The sequence below is a fragment of the Euprymna scolopes genome, chromosome 2 (assembly GCF_053919585.1).
Source record: "Euprymna scolopes isolate OS-2025 chromosome 2, ASM5391958v1, whole genome shotgun sequence".
In the NCBI taxonomy this organism is placed as follows: domain Eukaryota; kingdom Metazoa; phylum Mollusca; class Cephalopoda; order Sepiida; family Sepiolidae; genus Euprymna; species Euprymna scolopes.
In genome coordinates, this window is record NC_136483.1 from 115,109,879 (window position 1) to 115,136,672 (window position 26,794).

General features: G+C 33.4%; 1 protein-coding gene across 17 annotated transcripts in view; it reads right to left on the reverse strand.

The window, feature by feature from the left end:
* Positions 1 to 26,794, reverse strand: part of LOC145294259 (septin-7-like) — a 541,621-nt gene that overhangs the window by 167,721 nt on the left and 347,106 nt on the right. For all 17 annotated transcript variants that reach the window (XR_013869862.1, XR_013869856.1, XM_080141376.1 and 14 more), the window contains exon 2: positions 12,697 to 12,955. Coding sequence is in view for 15 of the 17 variants with exons in the window: in XM_080141373.1 (XP_079997499.1) it covers positions 12,697 to 12,955 (259 nt within the window). In the remaining 2 variants the exon portion in view is untranslated. The remainder of the gene's footprint in view (positions 1 to 12,696; positions 12,956 to 26,794) is intronic.

Here is a 26,794-nt window from a genome sequence, read left to right on the forward strand (position 1 = left end):
TGAAGATTCTGTCTCACAATGTAAGCCTGTTTCTACAACAGAAGTGGCATGTCCATATCAATGAAACCTAGGTACATGAAAAATACACAATGTATAATTAAAAAATTTTTTTTTTAATCTCTTTACATACACATGGTTATATATATATATATATATATATATATATATCACACAAATTAATACACTATTTGCAGAGAGAAAGAGCGCACGTTGATTCTTACGTAAATAATCTCTAGAAGTTTTAAGTGAAATGACAATTAAAATCTGAAAACGGTAAAAGAATCCAAACTGAAGGTGGAAGAAAAGCTTAAAACTTCTAGAAGCCGACAATCCCTAATTCTACATGTAGAAGGAATTGCATTTGGAACTTGGTGTGATTGCTATCATGAGTGTATTTACATATTTATATTAAGAAAGTTACTTATTAAGCCCTTAACCGACGACGGTGAGTTCACTTAATTTGTTTTCAAAATGTGGTGAGTAAATGATACAATTGTGCGTGCGTATTCATACGCCAGAAAAGTTTTTATAGAAATATAAATCCACAAACTTTATTATTAAACATCTACATGATTGTTCACATTAGTGCCAATAGCATAAATACACATTGTAAAAGCTCACATTGAAAATATTTACAGTGTGTGTATGTGTGTAGTACTATATTAGGGTAGTGGGACAGCACTACCGCCAAAGGAAAAGTAAGGCACCTCCTTCCCTCCGCTAGTTTGTGGGAGACCCTTAAAGTCGAGAGCCCTCTTTAGCCCCCACTTGACCCTCAATCAAGGTAACACAAGGTTATGGAAAGCAGGTGACTGATGTAATACAACAGAAACAAACAAATGATTCTGTTCATGGTTTCGTATTTCGTTGTGCTGAACAGAAGCTACCTTTAGTCAGGACATTCACCCATTATGGGCACTGCTCGGACAGAAAGAAACTGCAACCTACTGTCTGTACAACTGCCAAGAAAGCTATGGTAATATATTAAATTCTTTATTCAAGAAACAGCATGAATAAGTATCTGAATCAGAACACCTCGCTCAGTAAGGAAGCAGAGGACAACAACGAGAAACATACATTGACAATCTGAACACCTGGGCAACATCAAAAATGATGAGCAACAATGAATTCATGAATGCCTCTAGGGAGAGAAGTGGATGGAAAGCCATAACCGTCAATGCCTGTACTAGACAAGACACTACTTGAATATATATAGTGCGTACACATATGATGTGCACACACATATACACCTTCAAACACTGTAAACATCCGCACACACATTTCATGTTTGACACATGTCTGCATTCTCAAACTTGTTTGGTTGCAATTAGAGAGAGAGAGAAACAAACCCACAAACTTCATTATTAAACATCTACATAAATGTTTACATCATTGTCAACAGCATACATGTGTATAGTCATACACATACACACATTACATACACATTGTAAAAACTCACATTGCAAACATTTACATCGTATATAAAGATAAAGAGTGTACACATATGGTATACACACATTGTGTGTGCACACATACACCTTCAAACACTGTAAACATCCACACACATACTTCATGTTCGGCACATGTCTGCATTCTCAAAAACGTTTGGTTGCAATTAGAGAGAGAGAGAGAGAGAGAAAGATATGAGGAAAGCAACAAAGGAGAAAGATAGAGAAGGACAAGGAGTTCTTTTCTCCTCCCTTATAAGGAAGAGGACATACATAAAAACCTATTCCACAACCCCTATGCCCTACATCCTTTAGTCAAAAAATTGTGGCATCACCAGTTGCTTTGAGAGTGGGAGTGTTTAAGAGGGGGGAAGGTGGGGAGTAGAGGGGGGGTTTCTTGTTTATCAAATTTCTTCTACATAAGTAGCTTTTCCTTTTATATTAAGGTTATCACCAACAACTCCCCTTCTTTAAATCTTTTATTTACTTTATTATTTATTAAGACATGGTGGAAGGGGTATTTTGAAACAATTCCTAACTCTGTATAATTTTGTTAATTTTATTTTTAGATTTTTTTTTTTTTTTTTATCAACTCAGCATTTCTTTCCGATTGTAATGGAAATTGGCCTCTTTAACATTTACCCAATTCTATTTAATTTAAAAGTTTCTTTTTGAAAACAATGAACACACACACACATATATATATACACATATATACATGCACTCATGCATGTATGACTGTATTTGTACAACTATATGCATGCATGTGTATGCATATTTGAAAGTATGTGTACATACATACATGTGTGTGTGTGTGTGTGTGTGTGTGAAAGTATCTACACACATGTGGAAAAAGAATGCCATTTTCTATTTAGAACGTTTCTTATTAAGAACTAAATCATTGATTGTTGTTCCAAAAGAGTGAAACAAAATAGAAGATGTGAGGGGGGGGTGTAGGAATTAAATCTACACTCCGAATGGGAGCCACTTATCCAAAGGGCTGGTTCACTGCTAAGCTAAAATCCAATAGAGCAAAGAGAAAATCCATTTTCAGTCCTATGTATCGATTTGCTATTTTCTCTCCAACTTGGAACACAAAAGTGATTTTCTTTTCATAACGGAAAATTAATTCTGACAGATTTACAACAGGTTTTTAAAAAATCTGAAACGAAATTGGTTAGCCTCCACTGCCTTTGGCAGATTAAAGAAAACCATCTGGAGCAGAAAAGATTTGTCTCATGCTTTGAATCTTAGACTTTACCATTCATTTGCGATTCCAATAGCTGCATGTACTTCTGAGAATTGAACATTAAAAGCAGAGAAAGTCTTTGTACACAAAAATGATTGTTTTAAAACCATGATTGTCAAAACCTGTCTGGATTGTTGTAAGATAACCCAAATTAAAGAAATTCTTCAGTTTCAGAATGGCATAAAGATTGCCATGAAAAGAAGAATGAACTAATTTGGCCACAAAATAAATGTAAGCATTCAAAGAAAAATTTCTCAGTCCAAGACCTTTTGGTAATTTGCCAAAGCACTGGAATGTTCAGATGCAGGGATGTAATTCTTCCTTTGCTGACAGATCAGAAAAGCACCAAACAATATCGAAGTAAATGTGCAAAGATCCTCTGAGGATTATCACCTGCCCCCCCCCTCAACATCAGGTTTGACCCCCCCCCCCAAATGGGCCACTTTGGAAAATTTACCATGATTGAACCAGTCAGCACTTCCCAATAGAACCACTTCAGGTGACTACCAATAAATCAGCCTTCCCAAAAGAGGTATACTGCTTGGAAAACAGCCTCCTAGGACTGAACAGAAATCATATTTCACTCCAATCCAAGCGACAGTGCCAGAAAGCAAATGCTCAACTAGTAATTATAGGTAAGTCTTCCAAATATCTTCATTTTTTCATCTCCCTTGCACCTGTTATTTATTAACGATCACATCACTTTTTGTTTCCAGCCGTATACAGTCGTTGAAGTGTTTTATACTTCTAATTTTTAACATTTTAAAATATATGAACAACCTGAAAGAGTTCTAGGTTTCTAGCCCAACTAAGAAAGAAAATTGAAAATTGTAGCCATAAGTAGGGCTAGGACAACAGCATATTCTTTTCATTGTTTTGACTCTCGAATGCATATTCGTTGATATCTTATATGCTTTTATATAAAGTGATGTGGTTCTCGGTGGATTAACCGTGTTGGATATATACTCGAGAGTCAAAACAATGAAAAGAATATGTGGTTGTAACAGCCCAAGTCATAATTTACAAAAATATTTTTGGTGTCCCCCCCCCCCAAAAAAAAACATTTCTAAGAAAACGGTGTGGCAATCAAAGTGTTAAATACTTGTGAGATAGTTTTTACAAGGCATTTCCTTTGATCACTCCTCACTAACTGGTCTTATTGTTATTTGCATCTTCCATTGTTGCTACATTGCTGGATAGTGAATGTGGTGTGGGGTTAGGGTTCGTTTTATTTCATAATCAACAAGTTTTTTGGATTGTTTAATGCTGAATCACAAATCAACAACTCATTCCAACACAGGTTGTTTTTTTGCATGCATAAATGGGAAAAAAAGTCCACACCTTTCTCCATGAAAAATGCAGTGCAGATAAAGGAAAAAGATCTGAATGGGTTTGAACTCTTCCTAACCAATTTCATAATCTGTATTGACACTCATTTCACCACCTGTTCCTCATAGTTAATCCATGGAGAGAAGTGCCCCAGATCGGTGGCCTTGGGCCAAGCTTAGTTTAAGCTCATCCATTTGTTCCTGAGTATTGGTAAACAAACAGTTGACTGTTGAAAAACATTAAAGTGAGCCGAGTGAAAGAGGTGTTCAGAAGCAAGGAGAAAGACTGGACTGTAAGTTGGCATGCAATAAATTGAAAGGAAAAAGTCACATCTATAAGGACCAGAAAATATCTTCTTATCCCTCCCCCACCTCATATGATAAACAGACAAGACATTACTTTAGCTGTCTTTACCATCATCTGATAAGCTAAAGTTTACACTGGCAATAATTTGTAGATAAATTTTTTTAAAAAAGAGAAAGAAAAAAAGATATTTAATTAGCAGGACTATCTGGTGTTGCCTGGAGCATGGATAAGAAAATACAAGCATGTAACATTTTTTTCTCCCACTCTACATATTTTCAGTCACATTACTTTTTGAACATTGCCGTTGTCATGTGCAAACTTTGGCAATTGGTTCAATATAAAAATTTAAAAGAAAGATGAAGTTATCATCAGCTGACGGTTTGACCTAATTTCAGTATTGTTTTTCTAACATTTATCAATATGCATGACAAATGTTTTTCTGTCATTCCCTTTCTGTTACAAATTGATTCCCTTGTGACCAAAGTAAATGAATAACATTTTTTTCTTCGCATAACTAACTTGGATTAATGTTGAATCAAAACATACAAGTTCAGCAAGTGTACCTTTGCTTGTTTCAAGTTTCAGCCAGACATACGCATCAACAGACATTACAAGTTTCTTTTAAATAACAGATAAAAATCTGTTAGGGCATTTTTTTTCTCAGCAAAATAAAAAAAAAGTATTTTAAAGCAGGAAGTGCTGCAGGTCTTCTTCCTATAGCACTTCATGTAGGTTGCAAGAATTCTTTTTTTTTCTTTTGTGTTGAGTTCGCAACTGATTATTCTTTCATATTTCAAGATTATTATTTAATTTGAAATTACTTTGTAATCCTCCGAAAATTGAAAGGAATTTGTAAACATTTAAATTTTAAAGTTTTTAATAAATCCTCATGTATTACAAAATTAAAAGTTTGGAAACGTTTTACATATATTTTATAGAGACGATTAAAACACTACCATAACAGAATTAGAGCTTTATAACATTTGGTTTAATGAATAAGTTAATAACTAAACTATAATAATTCAATTTAGCTTTCTAAATCATTATATATATGCAATATTCTTCTCGTTCAAACATTCTAGACTGTCAAATGTATTCACTTAAATTTAGTGTTTGATAGTTCTTAATTCCAGTCATTTCCATGGCAATTGTTTGGTGACCCTGAGGTAAAACCAAATGAAGCAAAAGGTGGTTTTGTGAATTGTCACCCTCTACATGGATGATTGCATAACCATAAAACACTAATGACTATATATGCACACACACACGTATCATGTGTGTAAGTAAAAAAAACAAAAAATCTTCCCGGCACCAACACATAGGTACAACTAGTTTATAATAAGCCATTTGTAAATGATAGATTCTATTTAATCCATGACACACTAGGTACTCCCCTTCTAGATTAGAATGAACCAGAGAGTAATCATAACTAATGCATGATTCCAATCCAAAATTGGGATATTACTGAATTCAGTAATAGTAGTAGTAGGCATTGTTTATACAAGTAGGAGATGCGTCCTTGACAATCAATCTGACAGATGCTTTTGAGCAGTCAGACCAAGATACGATTCTGTTCAGTCCTGAGAGGTTCACTCTCAGGCCTTACCTTCTCTTTGAGAATCAGAGCTTTATTATTATTGCTAATCCAAGGTGACCCTACAGAGGTTGCTCAGGTGCCTTTTGTAGCCCAGAGGGCACTTCAGTTAGAGTGTTGGCTTTTCAAATCCCACTTGACCATGTGGTCAGAGGAGGTAAATAAACATACCTAAGCAGAGCTGTGTTTATTTGCTTCCCCACGAGAGCAAATCTGAATTTCTGGATGTTTGGCAAACATCTTGCCAAAGGTGTCATGCATAGGACTTATTTCCCTCTAAACTATAAAAAGAAGTTTTAAAATTGAATCAATAAATGAGAAAATGGCTTGTTCAACGGATCAAGATGGAAATTTACCAATTTGGTTAACAAAGGATGGGGGAGTAATTGCTTTAGGACACAACATTTTGAGTTCTGCTTCAAGGGTCTACATCTTGCAGTCACACAACTTGACAAAGTAATAGTTTAGTTTATCTGTCGTATAGCATATGATCAACTCTTTTAGGTGATTATCAAAGTGAGTGCGTTTGCTTAACAGCATTTCAACCTCCAGTGATCATTTAAGGTTTATTGATATAGAAAATGTTCAATTTCTTGGAAAGATGTTTTAAATTTTTAACGAAAAGTTTATCTTCGGAGGCAACATGCTTTAAATTTCCTGAAAAGTTTGTTTTCAGAAGTAAAAATGTTACTTGCTTAATTTAAAAGAGTTTAAATAAATTTGTTTCTTTTAAGTACTTTACAATTTGTCGAGGCTCCACTTCTTGGAACACTTTTCCAATGCTTGCTGTTGCAAAATACTTCTTCCGGATGTCTTCTACACTCAGTCAGTAAATGTTTGATTGCTATTCGTTGGTTGCAGAGTGTGCAGTTTGGTACTTTCTCCATTTTGATTAGTTTTGTGTGTGTTTTTTTTTTTTTTTTTTTTTTTTTTTATTACATTTTCACCCCAAACAAGGCACATTGCCACTTTGGTGTAGGGGGCTACTATCAGGGGAAACATCAACTGGGGCACTATGTAGGGATTAGGGCAGCGAGATGTTGGTTCACGTTGCACTTGAACTTATGCATGTCAGTACAGTTGGGGAAGCAGTGACCTGGAATGGAATTCCAAAGTCTCGCAGTTCTGGGGAAGAAACTACTGGAGTAGAACGATCTTTTACATCTAGGGATCTCTACAGTGTGGGGGTGGGATTTTGCAGCTTGTCGGGTCTGTCGAGGGTGTTCACGTCGTGGGGGCACAAGTGCTTGCAGTTCTTCAGAGCATTCACCATTATAATACTTGTAGAACAGGCAGAGGGATGCAACGTTTCGACGATGGGACAGAGGCTGAAGTTTTGATGCCAGTTTAGGGCCTATCAGATTTGCGACTCTCTTTTGAACCCTGTCAAGGAGAGAGAGACTAGTAGCCGATGCACCGGCCCAAATATGACAGCAATACTCCATACATGGACGAATAGTGGCCTTATAGAGGTACAGGATACTTTCGGGTGTTAGAAGTTTTCTAGCACGGTAGAGAGAGCCCACCTTCCTCGCAGCGGCCCTGGCAATGCCCTCGATGTAATTGTTCCAGCTCATGTTTCCTGTGAACGTTAGGCCAAGGAGCTTGAAAGACGTACTCTCAGCTAAAGAGTTGTTGGCCATTGCTATAGGTGGTAGAGAAGGTTTCCTGTAATTATTGAATGAAACCAGTTTTGTCTTGGTGGCATTGAACGTTACCATCCATTTTTGTCCCCATTCCACTACTGATTTGAGGTCATCCTCTAGTGTTTCTGCCATTACTTTAGATATATGTTCATTTGTTTTCCTGTCGTGCCTGCTATAGAGTGTGGTGTCATCAGCATATATACCCATCTCAGAGGCAATTTTATCGGGGAGGTCATTTATGAATATCAGGAACAGCAGAGGACCAAGGATAGATCCCTGGGGCACTCCGGCATTTATATTATATTGTTTAGACGTACGACCGTCCAGGACAACCTGGATTTTTCTCTTATCTAAGAAGGATTTAATTATGTTAAGTATTCTACCAGTGATACCGTAAGATCTAATCTTCCTGAGGAGACCCTCATGCCATACCCTGTCAAAAGCCTTAGATATATCTAGAGCTACCGCTCTGCCCTCTCCCGCTTTGTCCAGTGAATGGTATATGCGTTCAGAGATTACAGTGAGGATGTCTGCCGTGGAACGGGCTTGTCTAAATCCATATTGATGGTCGGTCAGAAGTTTAGCATCTGTAAGGTGCTGGACTAGAGCATGGTTAATTAAGGTCTCAAATATTTTGGCAAAAAGTGGGAGGAGGCTAATAGGGCGATAATTTAATGGGTCAGTTCTTTCGCCAGAATTCTTGAATACTGGTACCACAGAAGCAGTTTTCCAGCAGCTCGGAAAGCAAGATTCATTAAGGCATTTGTTGTAGAGTTTGGAGAGAACTGGAGCTACTTCGGCTGAGCACTTTTTTAATAGCACAGCTGGGATGAGGTCGGGTCCACATGCTTTGTGTGTGATTCCTATTCAGTTCAGTAAAATCTCTTTTGCCTTCCAAGCTTTTTGTTTTTCACTTGTTCTTTCTGCACCTATTCCATTCCTCTTGCCACCCTTTTTTCCAGATATTCATTGATTTTTCTTTTCAGGTCTGTGTGTGGTATTTTTATGTTTTTTTATTTGGTTTGTTATTTTTCTAGCCAGTTTGTCTGCTTTCTCATTTCCTGGGATGCCAACATGGCTTGGTATCCAGGCTATTACAATTATTTTACCTTTTTCGGTTATTTCATTATATTCCTGTATAATTTCTGTGATGAAAGGGTGCTTAGTTTTTTCCTCTTCAAGGGCCATGATACAAGATAGGGAGTCTGTATATATGATGAACTTTTGTTTTGTTGTCTTTGATGCATTTGACTGCCATTTTGATAGCTTGTGGTTCAGTTGTGTATACCGAGGTGTCATTGGGTAGTTGTATTTGGTTTTGGTTTTGCCCATCTATATATGCTGCACCTGTTCCATTTATGGTTTTCGACTAATCTGTGTATATTTCTTTGTATTCTGCATATTTTTCTACAAGTTTTCCAATGATTATCAAACAGAATACATAGTAACCAAGTGTATAAGACTAATCATAAATTTCTATTTAACTCATAATTATGAGAAAATTAACTATTTGTATTTTTCCCAAGGGTATTAGTGTGTAAATGATCACAATTGGATGGAGTGGTTTTGAACTTCGCATAAGTGATCCATAACCAGTAATGATATCCATTACCCCCCCCTCCCACGATAAGGCAAAAGAGTGCAGCAGTAACTACATGACCATAAAAGAACTGAAAAGAGAAGAGGTTTATTTATTATTATTGCTAAATGAATGTTTATTTGAAAAACAAAAAAGGAATTCTAAGCCCTAGAGACATTCTTGCAATATGGCGGATTTTAGTTTGTTTAACCTTTATCTTCACTACAGGAGACTTTGCTTAGCGAAATGTTTTTTGTTGAGCACAAGCATCTTTTACATCAGCCTGAATTTCTTGTGATCTCACAGCCTTCTATCTATGTATATTACTTTACTCAATCCATACGTTTCCTATTTGTTTTAGCCAAAAGATGGATCACAAGTATCTAAAAAAAATAAATAAATAAATAAATAAAGGGTAGAAGACAAATGCAAATGTAGACAATCTGGACTCAGCAACTTTTGCAGAGAAGTTTTAATTTTGTGGGTCACTTCTGGCTGGATATCTCTACAGAGAGTTAAAGTGCACCTTTTTTTTTTCTGCTCCACTAAAATTCTGGTATGAACTTGATCTAACCTCAAATCAGTCCGCAAATGCAGTTAAACCAATCAACCAACTATTTATTCATTATACAGTGATTCAGTTAACCTTAAGGCTGTCTCTTGTCAATCATCTATAATATAAATCTCACCTGTCTATTTAAATTTATGCATGCCTAAAACTTGCGACTGATTTTCACGAGATCGGTATCGTTTTGAAGCTCGACCCTCCAGATGACAAATATCAAAAATTTGCTGAAAACATTCATTTCTTCACTCTCAACAGGGCACTTTTCAACAGAGAGGGGTCAATTTTTTCATCGATATTTTCAAAAGTCATCTCTATTCAATTGACTAGCCTTAATCTAAACCTTCACCCTTTCGGTTTGGCGATGGGCGCAACGGCAAAGACGTCACTTTTTTTTCCCACATTATTTTCCTCCTTCGCGGTATGGGGTCGAGCCTGCCTGCCTACTACCACTTTTTTTTTTTTTTTGCTCAACACACACCTCCAAACACCCGGGCAATGCCAGTCACCCAAGCTAGTAACTGATAAACAGACACTCTGGATAGGTATAAAAATAGACTTGAAATTCGCAGGTAGTTTGGCAATGCCTGGGATAGTGCCTTTGCTAAAACCGAACCAGACCCTACCTCACACTGACAAAGATTTGATGGTTCAAGTAAGTCCCTAGGTTTTTAGAATGGTTCCAAGGTGAAATTAGTTTAAGCAAATCTTATTAAAACTAAATTAATAGTTAGAAATTACATATACTACTAGAATGTTTATGCATAGAATAAAAGTTGGAGATTGCATTAATGTCAGGATATACAATTACAATTGGAATAGGTAGCAAGACAAAAAGCATTTTAATCAGAATGAGAAAATAGACCATCCTTATCCTAGAATTCCATAGGAAACCACTTCCAGCAGACGTGTGAAGGCCACTCATGTCTGACTCATAGGATGCCACTTCCACTCCCTTCACTAAAAGAAATGTTTAGGACATTTTAATACTTTTTTTTTTTTTTTTTTTTTTAAATCAAATTCAAAAACTCATGATCGCTTTAACTAAAATATTAAATAGCTGTAACTTGTGGAAATTCCACATCATTAACAATTTCAGTTGTCTCTTGTCAATCACAAGCAAACTTTAGCTTACATTATCAAATCATATTTAAACAGTAAACTTTCATTTAGAGATGTTTTGCTGAGTGGACATTAACGATAGGCAAATACTAAAACATTTTTATCTTTTTGTAAAAAATAATTCAGTTAAGGAATATACTGTATTCAAAAAAAGTTTTGCAATAAAACCGATCAGATATCTTATAAAATGTTAAAATTTAAATCCATGAGATAATTTTGATATACATAGTTTTTTCCATGGAGAGCATGTGACAACAGGCATGAAAAGCACATTGATTCGCAATGATATACATTCAAATTAGATCCTCTGCATAATCACAATCAAAGTGTTTGCTCAGAGATCTACTGTGATCTCCAGTCCAAAACGTGCTGCCTCAAAATTGTGTGAATGAACATATCACCGCTACATTTTAAGAGTTCAGTATTGGTTAACTATCATAATATTCCCAAGTTTTATGCATTCCCTAATCAGCTTAGTAGACTGTCTATTGCTAACGGTTTTATGACTATGGCTTAAAGGAAAAAAAAAAATTGGCAAAAGTATCTCATGCAAACATTAAATTAATTGTTCCACTACGATGAATATATGATGAACACTGAAATGCCGAGTTAGGAAATTGCATATCTCATAATTTGTAAATGCTACCAAAGATGAGTGGATAACCTACAATACCAAATCACATTTAAAAATCTGTATAATTTTTTAACTGCACTAATTAGATTTAATTGTAGATTGTAATATGGCACAATCATGCTGACACACCGGTTCTCACCAGATCACCAAAGTTAAGCAATGTTGAACTTGGCCAGTACCAGATGAGTGACCATTTGGGAAGGTGAGGCACTGTATGCACCGCAAGGTAAAATACCAGGTTAAGAAACTGTCCCAGTCTATTCTTCTCTCAAGGGTAGATGGGACTCTTAAGCCGTGGTAGGCATCGCATCTAGTAATGGCGTCACAATAAAAAATACCCTTGATAGCCCTAGCGAAGCATCAAGTATTCAGCGACCAACAAGATTGTACTACGAACTCATACAATTAGTTCAATCCTGGCTGCGCTGGATGGTAGTAGAAAGTACTTTATTTAGAAAAACAGAATTTTAAAGAATAAAATTTATTCTAAAATATTTTCATACATACCCCCCCCCCCCGCCAATTCATTGCTAAAAATGTTATATGCTTAAAATTTACTTTTTAGCTTTAATTCACTTGTAGTATGTTGTTGTAATCGCATTCATTCTGTTTGGGTTGAACTGGTCTCTTTCCTGGTCTCCTCTACATCCAAAAACATGATGACCTATGCACACTTTTCTTGAGCAAGATTGCAAGAGATGACAAACCAATCATGACTGAAAGGTCAAAGGACCTAAGAGCTCAACCAAGTTCTCCTAAATGGGTGTTGTGTATGTTCTCACCTGTAAACTGATATCCTTACACCACCCATGTAGAAAGGTACAAAGGATCACATTGCATATGTATTTATGATAAAATAATGTCAAAAAATAAAATTGATTAAACAGTAAATAAAAATATATTTTATTTTTTTACATTTTTTATATAAATAAAATATTTTTTCAATAAATTCATAGCATAAAATTTTATTTGTATTTAATTTTTAACTTTATGATTTAGTTACACAAGAGTATAAAATTCTAATAAAAAGGCCAAAACGATTTTGGCAGGCTTAAAAGAAAATACTATTTTATAATTGAATATACTTTTGTTATATGAAAAGAAAATATGGAATAAAAAAAAAAAAAAAAATCTGATCCATACATGTTTCTTCCCTTCTTCCAAAGAATAGCAAACGGTTTCAGAAGATCAAGATAAGAAAAGTATTACGATAGTTTTACTTACCAACGACCATTAAGTTAAACTCAAATCCTCTCTTGACAGATTTTCGATATACTTGGTTGGGTAGATTAGCGAAACCTACATAATTCTCCAGTTCTTTATGGCCCTCCCTGTGGTGCTTTTCGTTGCGGTCGTTGTCAACATCTTTGCCGATTATGTCGCGCTCACGAGCTCGTTCTCTATCCATGCCAAATCGTGCGCTCGGATCAAATTTAGGTGGCGTTTCATTCTTGAAGAATGCGTCGCGCTTGGCTGCATTTAACTGAAAATAAGTAAATAAAACAACTTGTTAAAAAATGTTGTTTTAAAAATAAAATTAAATAAAAATTATAGACTCCTATTTAAAAAAAAAAAAAAAAAGCAATTGTCTTCACTGTTTTTCTAACCCTTTTCTAACACATTTTAAATCAGTGTTGTGTTAAATGCAACAATCATGCTGGATATTCTTATATTCCAATCTGTGGGTGAATGAAATGCATAATAGCAGATATCTACCAATTTATTCACAGAATTCTGAAATACAAAGAAGAATACAACACACAAATGAAACAACTATTGACTTTGCGATGACAATCTGCAAATGTAACGTAACCAATTAGGATGGTTATTAAAAATCTAGTTATTTAAAGTGTAATGAGTAGAACTTATCCTCCGCATCATAGAAATCATAAGATCACCTGTGCTATGCATGAAGGCAATTTCAGAAGATAATTTGCATAGAAGCTATATTAACTGCCAACAGGCAGTCACTTGTTCAAGAGAGAAAAAAAAAACATGATTGTGATCAGGTTGAAATTGATAATCTTAGCAGGAGTATGTTTAATTTTACCCAATTATCTTCTGCGGAAAAATAAAACAAAATGAAAAACAAAATCCATACAATTACAAACTTTAACTTGTTTAATTGGTGTTTCGTCGTACTTTCAGATTACAAAATATTAAAGAAATTTGAAAAGAAAATTTTTCTGAGAACAAAATTGTAAACAATTTTAGTACAGTATACTTTAACCATAGTTATGGAAACTGGCCTGATTGAATTACTATTTTCCCTTTGAAAGGGGAGAAACTTCTTGGTGACATTTTCAATTAGGTCCACAATTGAAGCAGAGTTTGTTGCTTGAAAAGAAGGGATTAAAAAAAGTCTTTTGCAGACAAATTTATTTTCATTCCAATGATAGCGGAAATTTCTGGAGTTGCTGAGCTTGTTTACTTAATTCCCCTTCAATCACTGGCATGATTGTGATGGCTCTGCTAAAAAATAAGCCTTACAAAACAGAGTGGCTCTTGCAATTTGTCTCATTAGCAGTAGTACAAAGTAATGCCTTTGACATTATTATTGGCAGAGTATAGAATCTTGTTAAAAAAAAAAATTCCACTTTCAGAAACTATGTTGTCAGTAATATTGATTGATTTCATTAAAATAAAAACTAGAACACCAACTTGAAACCAACTATTGTTTTTACTTTTTTTGATATTCACAAAAATTACAAGTTGATTTTTTCTTTTTAGATAATTATTTTATTTTATTAACTTGCATGAAAAGAGTTATGTAAAAGATGCTTAAAACCGTTTGAATTATGCAAATACCATCAGTAGTTCAAAAGTTATGAGAATTTTAAGTGCCAAAATTTAGGCTTTTCCGTGGACATTTTTCTTTAGAAAAAGTGGGCTAAATTACAGCCCTCAACATTTCAAGAAATTTGGTAATTTCACCACCATTTATTTATTTTCCAAGCTATTCTCATGAAACTTGCCACTCTTATGTAAAATTGTGTGCTCTTTCTGATTATGCAGTCAAATCGGATGTATCTCTTTACCATAAGCCATGAATTATAAATTAAGATGTACAAATTTCAATTTTTTTTTTTTAAACTGGTGCATGGTATCATACAGTGGATGTCTATTCATGAACAGTGATATTTAAATATAGCTTTATTAAGGGTAGGTATTTACCTGTCTCCCCACCAAAGGAGAGCTTAATCTGGAGTGTAGCCATTGAATGCCTTAGTCATTTCTTTTTTTGCATGGAGCAGAACTCAAATGTTCCCTGTGGACTTTTGGGGCTGGGTGAGGGGGTGATGCTAAACTTAGTCATTTTTTTTATGCGCCTCATTCACAGGAGACCATGCATACTTCACTTGTTTCAAAGTGGAAACGTTAGTAAAATCTATTAATGATTGTTTAAGCGATTGTTATGTATGAATTATTGAATCATGTAAGAAATCAGTATTACTAAATTGCTAGCCCCCCTCCCCTTCATCATATAACTATTTGGATGGTTCAGACAACTGTTCTCATCTTGGACATTATTCACAAAACATTTCAATGAATGTAACCTCCAAACTTTTTCAGAACAAAGGTCATTTAATCCATGGAGGTAAGTTGCTCCCATTCCTTCAGTCATGACCAGATAGAAGTCTTAATTTGTAATCATATTCTTAGTATCACGCGTATTGAAGATTAAACCATCAACCGCTAAAAGACTGTCACTTACAACTGATTATTTAACACTTATGTATGGTAACACGAGTCCTTTGCGATTGCATTGATCGAAATGTAAGAAGAACATTCAAGAAGAGGATAGTATTTATTTATCTGTGAACTATTATTCTCATCTTCATAGTAGTTGTTTCACCATGTTTCGGCCAACTATTCCTCCGGCCGTCTTCAGGTGGTTAATCAATAAACTGCTAATTCGCTTAGAATTTGGAATTTGAACTACCTATTTAGCAAGATTGCTTGACAGGAGAAAACCAAGGGAAACATTGGAGGAAGTATTAACGATTGACTTGGGTAAAAAAAAAATAAATAAATAAATAAATAAAAACCTGGACAAGAAAGGTTGGTTTGAGAGTCAATTTCTAAAAGCTGTCCAACACATGCCAACATGTATTATTTAGATTATTCGGACTACTGTTCACATCTTGAGTGTTATTCTGATGCTTTGGCCGATGTAACCTCCAAAATACCTTCAGGTATATCTCATTGAAAACTGGATAAAATTTTGAACAGAACCTTTGTTTAATCTTGCTATCATTCCAACAGCCATGACCAAGTAGAAGATTTCTTTTTCTTTTTAAAGTAATTTGCAATTATTGGAATTCATTATTGAGATGAATATTATCAATTTATTTATTGTGGACTATTATCCTCATCTTTTTTATTTGTTCCGTGACATTTCGGGGCCCATGGCACAGTGGATAGATATTGAATCTCTACAGTGTCAGGTGAGTATTGTCTGAAGATACAGTTTCAATCTTATCCAAAGCCGGCCAGATGCTTATTTGGCCAAAACATGGTGAGACAACAGCAACTATGGAAGGCAGTAATTACTGAGGATGCAGTTAAAGATTCGGAATTCCTATCCCGTCATGGTTACCACCTGACAAAGGCCAGAGAAATAGTTGGCCGAAATGTCATGAAACAACTAAAAAGGATGAGGATAATAGTCCACAGCAAATAAATTAATTTGCAATTGTATTCTTAGTATTGCCTGCACTGAGGATTGAACTTCCAACTTCCAAAAGAGTGTCACTTAGAACTGAATTTTACGAAGTACTTTATCCATTAGTGAAGACTAATATCTGGTCGAGAACACGTCATCTCAAAAATATTGTAAATACTGAAGACAATTTTAGTCACTTAAAATAAATCTGAACATTTTCTGCTTACATAATTTTCCTTCTAATGTAGTAATAAGAACAGATACTATATTTTGATCCTTGTCAAACAACCACGGCAATTATTTGGGGAATTTTTAATGATAGAAAGTGTGATTTTCATGAATGTTTGAGGGTAATTGTGATAATAGGTTTCAAATAAACAAACTTCAACTTTTGAATACCGAAATGGGGGAAAAAAGTGAAAAAAAAGTCATAAACCTGAGATGACAGTTCGGTTGGAGTTTAGAATAAACACAATTTCAGCAGAAATAATTCACACGTTTAAATAGCTATTCTATAAATGTGTAATGAAAAATAATAAAATATAAATAATCTAAATCCTTTCATCAAACAAAAAGTGCACTTGCGTTCATTTCCTGCACGAGTCAAGAAAATAAAATATAGAAACATCAAATCCAAAGAAAATAAAACTGACATAAAATAAAACCAAACATTCCAAAAGTGCGTCTATATAACGGGTATGTGAAAAAACGAAGAAAAAAAAAAAATGCTATTTCAAACATATGCATAACAGACCACAGAAAATGCTATTTCTAACATATGCATAACAGACCAAATAAAATACTATCTTAAACATGTCTTGTTTTTATATCCACATTAGGAAAGAATGACATACTTTTTCCAACTTTTAAAGTTTATTTCTTCGTCTCTAAATAATTTTGAATCACAGAGCTGATCTGTAAGTGTGTTATTGCAAAAATGTGATAATCAAGCAATTAACATTTCTATTCGAATTATTTTTCTTTGGACTATTGTCCTCAACAACAATCAACATGTGAATAATGATCAGTTCTCATTTAAAAAACTATTTTACCAAGCGATGAAAGTCAAATTTGTGTTTAGTTACTTTGGTTATGGCGTGTTAAGCTATGAGTAAGTTTCTTTGTGAACACGTTTGAATTTTGTTGTGGTTCTCCAGTTTTTTTGTTATTTCATATTTATTTCAACACAACGCTTTGTATATCCATCATCATATTCAATTTAATGTTAGTTTTACATTCTAGCATATGTTGGACGGTATATATATATATATATATATATATATATATATATATATATATATATATATATATATATATAATGACCTGTTGGGTCACCTACGGGTACAATGCAAACAAAACTAAACTTTGCCAAGAATCATCTTTCTATAAAACCTTAAAGTTTGATAAACAAAAACAATCTTGCAAAAAGAGGACGTATACGAGTGAAAAAAAAAAAAACAAAAAAAACGAGAGGAGCATATGCTGTACATAAATGTTTTTTTCCATGGCATTTTGACAAAAACACAATTTGAACACAAAAAAAAAAAAAAAAAAAATTACAATCCCATTAAAAAAGAATCTTAAATTTTCTTTAACACAGCAACAGAACAAGATTATTTTTTAAATCAAATCCAAAGATCATAATGCTGTTGATGCAATTATATGTATATCGACTTTATTTTTCCTTCTCTCAAATCCATCTTTATTACTTTCTCCCATTTTCATTGGTTTCTATCTCAACCTACATCTAATACAAGAACTCTCATCCCATCTTTCAATTTCAACATATCAATAAAGTTTCCTGCGATGGGCACAGTTCCCTATACGTTAAGAGTTAAGATCATCTTTATATCTTTTCTCTACACGCAACACAGGTCCAACTATTTTCATACATCACACTTTGCATATATGCCAGACAATCCTATCCTTGGTTGTTAGTGGCAACACTTTGTTAGCGGCAGAAATTTCCTGAACTTAACTCCATCTGCTCCTGCTCCTCCCTGTGCTCCAATGGTCTCACCAAGCTAACAAAATTTTTAGACAACCTTAATAGCCTCATCATCAAAATATACTTTTCAAATCAGAGTTCTCATCAGTCTTCAACGTCTTACACAAAAGATGTTTTTTGTTTGAGAAATTTATTTTAGGGTGAGTAACATTCTAGTTTCATTTGATGAGATAAAAAAAAATTAATCTGCAGCAATGACTAAGTTTTCAATTAAAATCTTTTTTAAAAAAATTCCAAGTCTAAAGTAAGCAATTACTGAAAAATTGCCTTAAAAAAGTTTTTCATTGAAATATTTACGTCTTTACTTTTGGATAGATTATGAAATTTGACAAGAATTGCAGGGAAAGACTGTTCTCCATAATGTGGTCATTTCCACCAATAATAATATCATTGGATGTATGATAGATGATCAAAAGTAGACATTTAAGAGCTCCAATCTTCACCCAAAAATAACATGGACATGGAAAATAAGTGTACAACCCTTTTTATAAAAACAATTAAGTGCCGAAATAAGTATCTGTACTAAAATGTTAAGTTTCAGCAGAACTCGTATTTCCCTTCAATGAAGATATTTTAAATGTAAAAGAAAATACATTTAAACAATGAGTTATCTTTCCATGCATTGTAGGGTGAATCATTTCTAACCAATTGATTATAAGTGTTATAGAAAGCTTAGAGTTAATCTAGAGCCCTGATTTTGAGCAAGTTAAACTGTTAAAAAAATTTAAAAAAACACTAATAAATCAGTCATTAAAAAGGATTTATTTCTTTTAATACCGCTTTTATAGATCAAATTAAGATTGTTTAATTTGTGTAAATGTAAAAGTCCATAGATCTAGAAATTAAAAAAAAAAAAAAAAAAAAAAAGAAATAGAGGGAAGAACTAAGTAAATGAGAGATTAGTTGTGGATTTACAAACTAACATTGATAAATCCTTTTTGATCACGGCTTTGTGGATTTATTTCAGGGATTATCTCATTTAATATGTTATCGTCATCATTAACCCGTCTTTTTTTTTTTTTTGACTAATATACAGAGTTGAATAATTAGGGGCTTGAAGTCATTGTCAGAAATGATCTCCAAAGTAGCCGGCCCAATCTTACCCCAACCATCAAACAACCAATAAACCTAGGAAAATGTAGGATATTGAAAAAAGTAAAATAAATTATACATTTTCTTTTTGGCACCTTTTCTCAAAGTTTCATGGTTTTCTCGGAGGAATGTTCTTTCTATAAAAAAAAAAAAAAAAAACCTTATACCGTTATTAAGGTTTCATGCGCAATCATTGATACAGTCCAATTTCCCAAGACTTCACAAAACTGAAAACTCTGAAATTGTCCAAAAAAAGTTGATTCTCAGCTATCTGTAATATATATATATATATATATATATATATAAAATATAATTATCTACTGACACGTGTTTCATCGTCTATGACTCAGAGTGGCTGAATCTAGCAAGATTCGAAAAATTATTAATTGTTATAGTAAATATATGGGAGGGCTAGATTGTGATAAAATAAAAAATAAAACTGATAATTCATTTTAACAGTGTTAAGCAGTTTTTCAGATATATTTTTCTATATAATCTTATAAATATTGCTTTCTAGTGTACATTGAGATCTACTCAGATCCTTCAGCAAACAAACTACACAAACATTTCTGTAGCTTGCTTTCAATAAGTATATCCTCATACCATTACTAAGCTCTGTTGAATGAAATACTGAAACACACACACACACACACACATTATATATATATATATATATATATATATATACACACACACACACTTTATAATATATGTATATAATATAAAACTGGCATCAAAATTTAAATCTTTTTTTTTTAGCTGCCTCCCCACCTCCATCCCTGCCATCCAATACAGAAACAAACATAAAATATTTCCCTAAAAACGTCTATTTTCGAAACTAAGAAAAAACTTTCCCAACTATAATGACTTGAGAATGCCAAGAACTGACCAGTGGGATAGAGCGAAAAACAGACCTAATCTTAATCTAAATAAGGCAAAGAAAATGGCGATGCATCCTGGGAACAGATCCAATTCGACAAGCCCTTGAATTAGAATTCCCCAAGATAAGTGTAAAAAAGGACCTGCAGATGCAGCCTTCCTTTACGAGATGAAATCATCACATACGATTTAACATCAGTTTTACATGTTGGCATGTGTTGGACGGCTTATAGAAATTAGCTTACAAACTAATATATTTCCGGCCAGGTTTTTATCCCTCTTTCTCTCAAGTGAATTCTTATCTCTTCCCATATTCTCCTTGGCCTGTCTCTGAACCAGCTACATCAATTGTTTTACACCTATTTACCTAAATATCTTCATCCCAAAGAAAACCGAAAGGATTAATAAAGGAAGCTATAAAGGCAGTGAAAAGAGGATAACAGTGCAAAAAAGAATGATAAAAATATCCACAATATTTCCTCCCTTTGAGATGGCCCTGTGCCAGACGAAAATAAAATAAGTACTTTCTTCTCATTGGGTGTAAAATAAACTGAGTAAGTATCGATGGTATTTACCGTTTTACATGGCCATGTGCCAGCCATTACCAAAATAGGCATAAAAAATATTTTTTAAAAATTATTTTCCAGGTCACTGACCAAATTAAAATCTGAAAAGAAGGTTAAATAAAAGTCTATTTTGTGTCTACCACAACAGTTAAAGTGTAAACAATGTAAATATGTCCTTGGTTAGGGAGAGATGAAAAGATTTTTTTTTTTTCTAAAATAGGATCGGAAGGAAAGAAAATGGACTGCATTCCATTCATATCTTCTAATTACAATGTGACACACACGAATGCCACGCGTGTGTCACATTGTAATTAGAAGATATGAATATTAGTGTTAGGATAGTACCGTTGTCAGCATGAATAGAGAAGGGAATCCTTCTGCATCGTTAGTAGGGGGATCTGTTTCTGTGGATGGTCTAGATAATTTTTTTTTTTTTTTTGCTTACATTATATTATTAACTAGCCTGGGTACTCGGCGTTGCCCGGGTGTTTGGAGGTTTGTGCTGAGCAAAAAAAAAAAAAAAAAAAAAAAAAAAAAAAAAAAAAAAGTGGCAGGCTCGAATTCGTGACGCGAAGGCGGAAGTGAAAGGAAACCCTACTCCATGACGTGACTGGAAGTTCGGAACGTTGAAATTAGTAAAGTCATTCCAACCAAAAGGATGACTTGCAAAAATGGCAACGCAAAAAAAAAAAAAAAAAAAAAAAAAAAAAAAACGACCCTCCTTGTAGAAAACTGCTCAGTTGAGGGTGAAGGAATTAATGCTTTTAGCAAATTTTTCTGATATTTGTCGTCCAAAGGGTCGACCTTCCAAACGATACCATCTTGTGAAAATCCGTTGCCTCTGTCAAACGTTTTAGGCAGATACAAACATACATACATACATACATTTAAACAGAAAAGTGAGATTTATATAATAGATGTTAAATAGATATGTACTGTATTTTTTTCTCAATGCATGAATGAAGAACCTTTTTTATATGCTAGCAGGGCTACTTGGTATCGCTCATGGCCTTAATTTCCATACATTTTGTAGATTATAGAAAATCCTAAAAGAAAAACTATCTACCTCGTATTGTAATCTGAAATGCCTAACTTCGTTTTTGGACAAAATCAGAGTAAAAATAATTATATCCCAAGTGAGGTTTGAACTCCAAGTACAGTTCAGTAAATGATGTTTTGTTGATCTCTAAACGGCAATGAAACAAAAGAGAAATAAAGTGAAAAGGACAAAATCAAGACTATTTCATTCTTTTTTATCAGCAAATGTCAAAGACAAAAAAAAAATCATTGAAAGTTTGGGAAGTCATTTATATCCAATAATTTTATAGCGATTAAACCATTTTTTCATTTCAAAAAATTGATTAAAAGTAAATAAAAACAATTCAACATGTAATTATCAAAGTTATGTTGATGCAAGAAACACACATGTCTCCAAATTTTTATTAATTTAGAGCTGCCATAGAAGAAAAAAAACATTTTTTTTTTCAGACCTTTTTATTATTTTAATTACAAACCCCACAATCCTGATAAATTTACAAGATAACAGGGCGAGTTACATCATTGGTTAAATGGCATATATTTTTCAGCATCTGTGCAGGACTACACATTTGAAGGAGAAAAAGAATATCAAGAATTTCTTTTAGATACAGAAAAATATTTTCTTAACGGAACTATTATGTAATCGTTATGTTAAAAGATTACAAATTATTTAGCTAAGAATTTTGTAGAAATAAAAAAACTTTTGAAAGGTTAGCAATGAACCGAGATATGCAGTAAAACTACAAAAAAGGATGCAGTGAAATGTACAGAACACTAGTGAAAAGTAATCAGCTAAAAAAAAAAAAAAAATCCTGAAGAAATGACTATCTCATTCTAACATTTTAAATGGCTGAATACCTAATTCTAACATTTTAAATTACTTCATTTGGCCATTTTCGTTGCAGTATAAATAAAAGAATTAAGAAGGATGTTAATAAATGAATAATTCTAAGAGTATGGATGAAAAGCAGAAAAGATCATGTAGTTCGTATTATTTGGATTATTCAAACTACTGTTTTCATCTTCTGGAGTTATTTTCATAACATTTCGGTCAATGTAATCTATAACTGTCTTCAGGTGCATCTAAGGTTGAAGCAAGCCTCATGAAAGAGTGAGATAGCTTGAAAGAGAGGAAGAAGATGGCAAGTGTCATCTTTTATTACCACCAATACCGATTTTTAATCATTTGAGAGCTGGCTTCCGATTGATCAAACCTGAAACCAACTTTGTTTACACCAATCAAGGTCCAGCTTAGAAATCAAGTACAAATTTAAAAATAATTTTTGTTGCTACTGCTACATTCCAACCTCCCCACCTCCAAGATGCAGAATCAAGTGAAAAAAAAATCTGACTTGACAAAGTCATTATAAAAAAAAAAATAAAAAAAAAAAAAAAATTAAACTTTGAAGTCAGTTTCTAAAAACCTAACTAATGCAAATTTTAGTTACAGGAGTCGTTTTTGTTTTCGTTTTTGACCAACTCTTGCAATAATTATCTATTCATTCCCGAGATGAGGAATTGACTTAAAAAAAAAAAAAAAAGAAAAAAAAAAAAAAAAAAGCAAGACTTCGATGTTGGTCATAATAAAAACCCAACTCACAACTTCTGCAATAATTGCTACTGACTCTTTACTTTAGGGGTAGACAGTTGGATGAAAAAAGAATCTTAATAGAGTATTTTATTTTTTTCTCATTTTAAAGAAATTTTGACTTCTATTCCTGTAATAATTGCTAACTCACAAGTGCAGTTAGATGAAAATAAAATCAGATTGAAGAGTCAGTTTTAATAAACTTAACTCCCTGCAAAAATTGTATTCAAACCACCTTTTCTGAAGTTACTTGCTTTCCTTTGAGAACAGAGTTAGACACAAGGTTGAGAAAATCCAATTTTCAAAGAAGGGCACTCTGGATTGGCTCAATCTCAAAGGATTTCTCCTTCACTGATCAAGGACAAAAAGGATGAAATATATTATCAAAACAGATACTGCACTTTGCTCCGTCAATAGGCAAAATTGGTTACCCCCCCCCCCCAAAAGCAACCTATTTCAAACATGTGAAAAATATCAAGTTTTATTTTTGTTTTCTGCTGGAAAATTTTCCTTAATGGACTCCATTCATGTATTCTGGATACAAGCAAAGTATTTTAGCTAATAATCTTGAAGGGTGGACTCCGCGCCTCCTTCTCATCTCCCAAATCCTAAAACAACATATAGAGATTAGTAAAAGAAACATGACATGACTTAAAAGAATGCAGTGTTTCGGTGAGCAACATTAATGTTTGATAAAATAAACAGGAAATATCAGTTTGGTTAAAAACAGATAAAGATATACTATGATTTTTTTTTTTTTTTTTTTAGATAAGTCCTCAAATCCGGAGGAGAGGCTTCGTCAGTCAGTTTACTAGTCACATAGCATTTTCGTCAGTCTGTCATGTTTAAGTAGTTAAAATTTATGTTGGTTAGGCATATGTAAGTTTGCAATAGTATTTTCAGCAGTCTGGCTTGCGTTTGTTTGAAATATTTTCATCAGTCTGGCATGCACATGTTTAAAACACTGGCATTTAAGATGCGGCTATTCAATCTGTATTTAGATTATCAACTTATTGTAAACAATACGTTGACAAGAGAAAACCGGAAGTAACCATAAAACATATAAATTGTATATATTGAGTTATCTTTAATGTCTTACATTTTAAACAGAACCGAAACTACCAGATATACATGACATTGTCTTCCCTCCTTGATTTAAAATTTAACAAAATAAAATAATTGCGCATTTAACAATGTATTTCTTTTGAAGTACTTGTATTTCCCGCCTAGAATAAGTTTGACTCATGTCAAACAGATATCAACTGATTTGGTTTCTACACAAACCAGTGGCATGCAAGGTGACCTAGTGATGCCTGAAGCAGATCTTGTGGTTACAAATCCTTAATTATAAAATACGAAAAAAGGAAAATATTTTGAATTATATATAAACATGGATTTGACATGAAAAACGATTAATTTGATTTTAATGTAAATAAATTAAATTGTTTTCCCAAATATTTCAAACATTTGAACATCCCTTTTTACATCAACTGTAAGAAAGTTGTTTTTTAATGCCTATTTAAGCCAAGTTGAACCGTCTTTATGCTGTCATAGAAGACAGCAATTACGCAGATGCCAAGTGTGAAAATGATTTTTCAGTTTACAACTGATGTCTCCATTCAGTCTCAAAGGACAATGGACACCCATGTAAACGTAGCTACACATGTAATTGTGAGGCAAGGGTTGTACAATCACCAACCACACCTCTCCTGAATCGGCACTGCTTGAGTCCAGCGACAAGGAGAGGCCCATGACTGACTGGAAACAAATGCGGAAAGTGGAGAGTACATGCAGCACGTAGAATTCCCAAATGGTCACCCATTTTAGTACTGACCAGGCTCAACGTTGCTGAACTACAGTGATCTGACAGGAACCGGTGGGTCAATGTGATTATGCTACATATATAAAGTCATAAAATATGAAAATCAAAAATACTTGGAATTATATAGACATGAATCTGACATGAAAAAGGATTATTTTGATTTTAAATGTAAACAAATTAAATATATGATTATTGTTGTAATGGTGTGAAAAAGTAACTCCATAGTAATTTCAACATGCAGAGGTTCTTAACCGAAGGAAGAAGTCAGCAGAACGTTACGTAAAAAATAAAAGGGAACATTTGAAAGAAACAGAGCAAAAAAAAAAAAAAAAAAAAAGAAAGAAAAAAAGAAAATTGTCTGCAAAGAAGTGCTGGACTGAAGGAATAAATTAACTTAATATGTCGTTAAATTATACAGTTTGTAACTGAACATGTAATCAAATTAGCAGCTTATATCCGGTTTTAATATAAGTGTGTTGGATTTTAAAATAGGAATAAAAAAAAAAAAATAATGTTCATCTGTTATGCTAGTATATATTATTTTTTCATATTCTTTATATTTTATACCATTTCATTTTAATAACTAGTTAATAAAAAAAAAAGTGTACGTGGTGAGAAATGCACAGGCGCAAGAAGTCATCATACAATTTTATTAATATGAAAATTGCGTCACAAATTTGAATGTGTAATCTGAGAAAAATGACCAACATTATTTTTTAAAAAAGAATGATAAAAATAAGTTAGAAAACAGTGACACATTAAAATCAATCACAATGGTTCTCTGTTGCTTTTCTAAGAAAATTGGGGGGAAAATGTTAATGAGAAATGAAACATACATGACAACTTTATCAGAAAAACCTTTTATAATTAGTGCATGCAAATCTGTGAAATTGTCTTGGGAAATCTTTCTAGTAGTCAACTGGTTTTAGATGTGGCTCATTTGTTTCTTAAACAAAAAAAAACAAAAACAAAAAAAAAAACAAATCTATTTCTTCCAATATTTATATAATTGATAATCTTGCTTGCATATTAACTTTTGTTTTTTAGATGGTAGGTTGGTTGGTTGTTTTACGGCATATCAACCTTTTTCAGGTTATTTAATGCCGAATCTAGTTATTTTGAGAAACTATTTTTAATGGAGTATATTTTTTTTTTTTTACGTCAGATTCTATTTAACCCATAGTTGGGACCCTAACAGGTACTACCACTCCGGGTCAGAGTGGACCTGGGAGCAATGGCAATTAAAGGGTGGCTCCACACTCCCCAAGGCTCGCAAGGTGGGGCCTCACCATCGGATATAGTTTTAGGTCATATCCAGGACCTTAAGATGGTAGGAGTAAAGGTGATGGAGACGAGGGGGTAGAGGGTGGATAGAGATAACAGCATATGAGAAAGGGAATAACGGAATGTTGTAAAGAAATGGAGAAGGCGGAACAAGGAAGAAGATAAAATATAAGAAAGAAGAGCAGAAATGTAAAGACGTTTACATTGAAAAACGTGAGCTCATGTTATTAATAATTAAAAAATATACCACTATTTTCATTTGCTGAAATTTTTAAAACATGCAACATCAACAGATTTTTTGTTTTGCTGGCTCAGTCATTTTGCAAAATTAACACCTGAAGCATTAATTTAAAAGTCATAAACATTTCATTTATAGTTT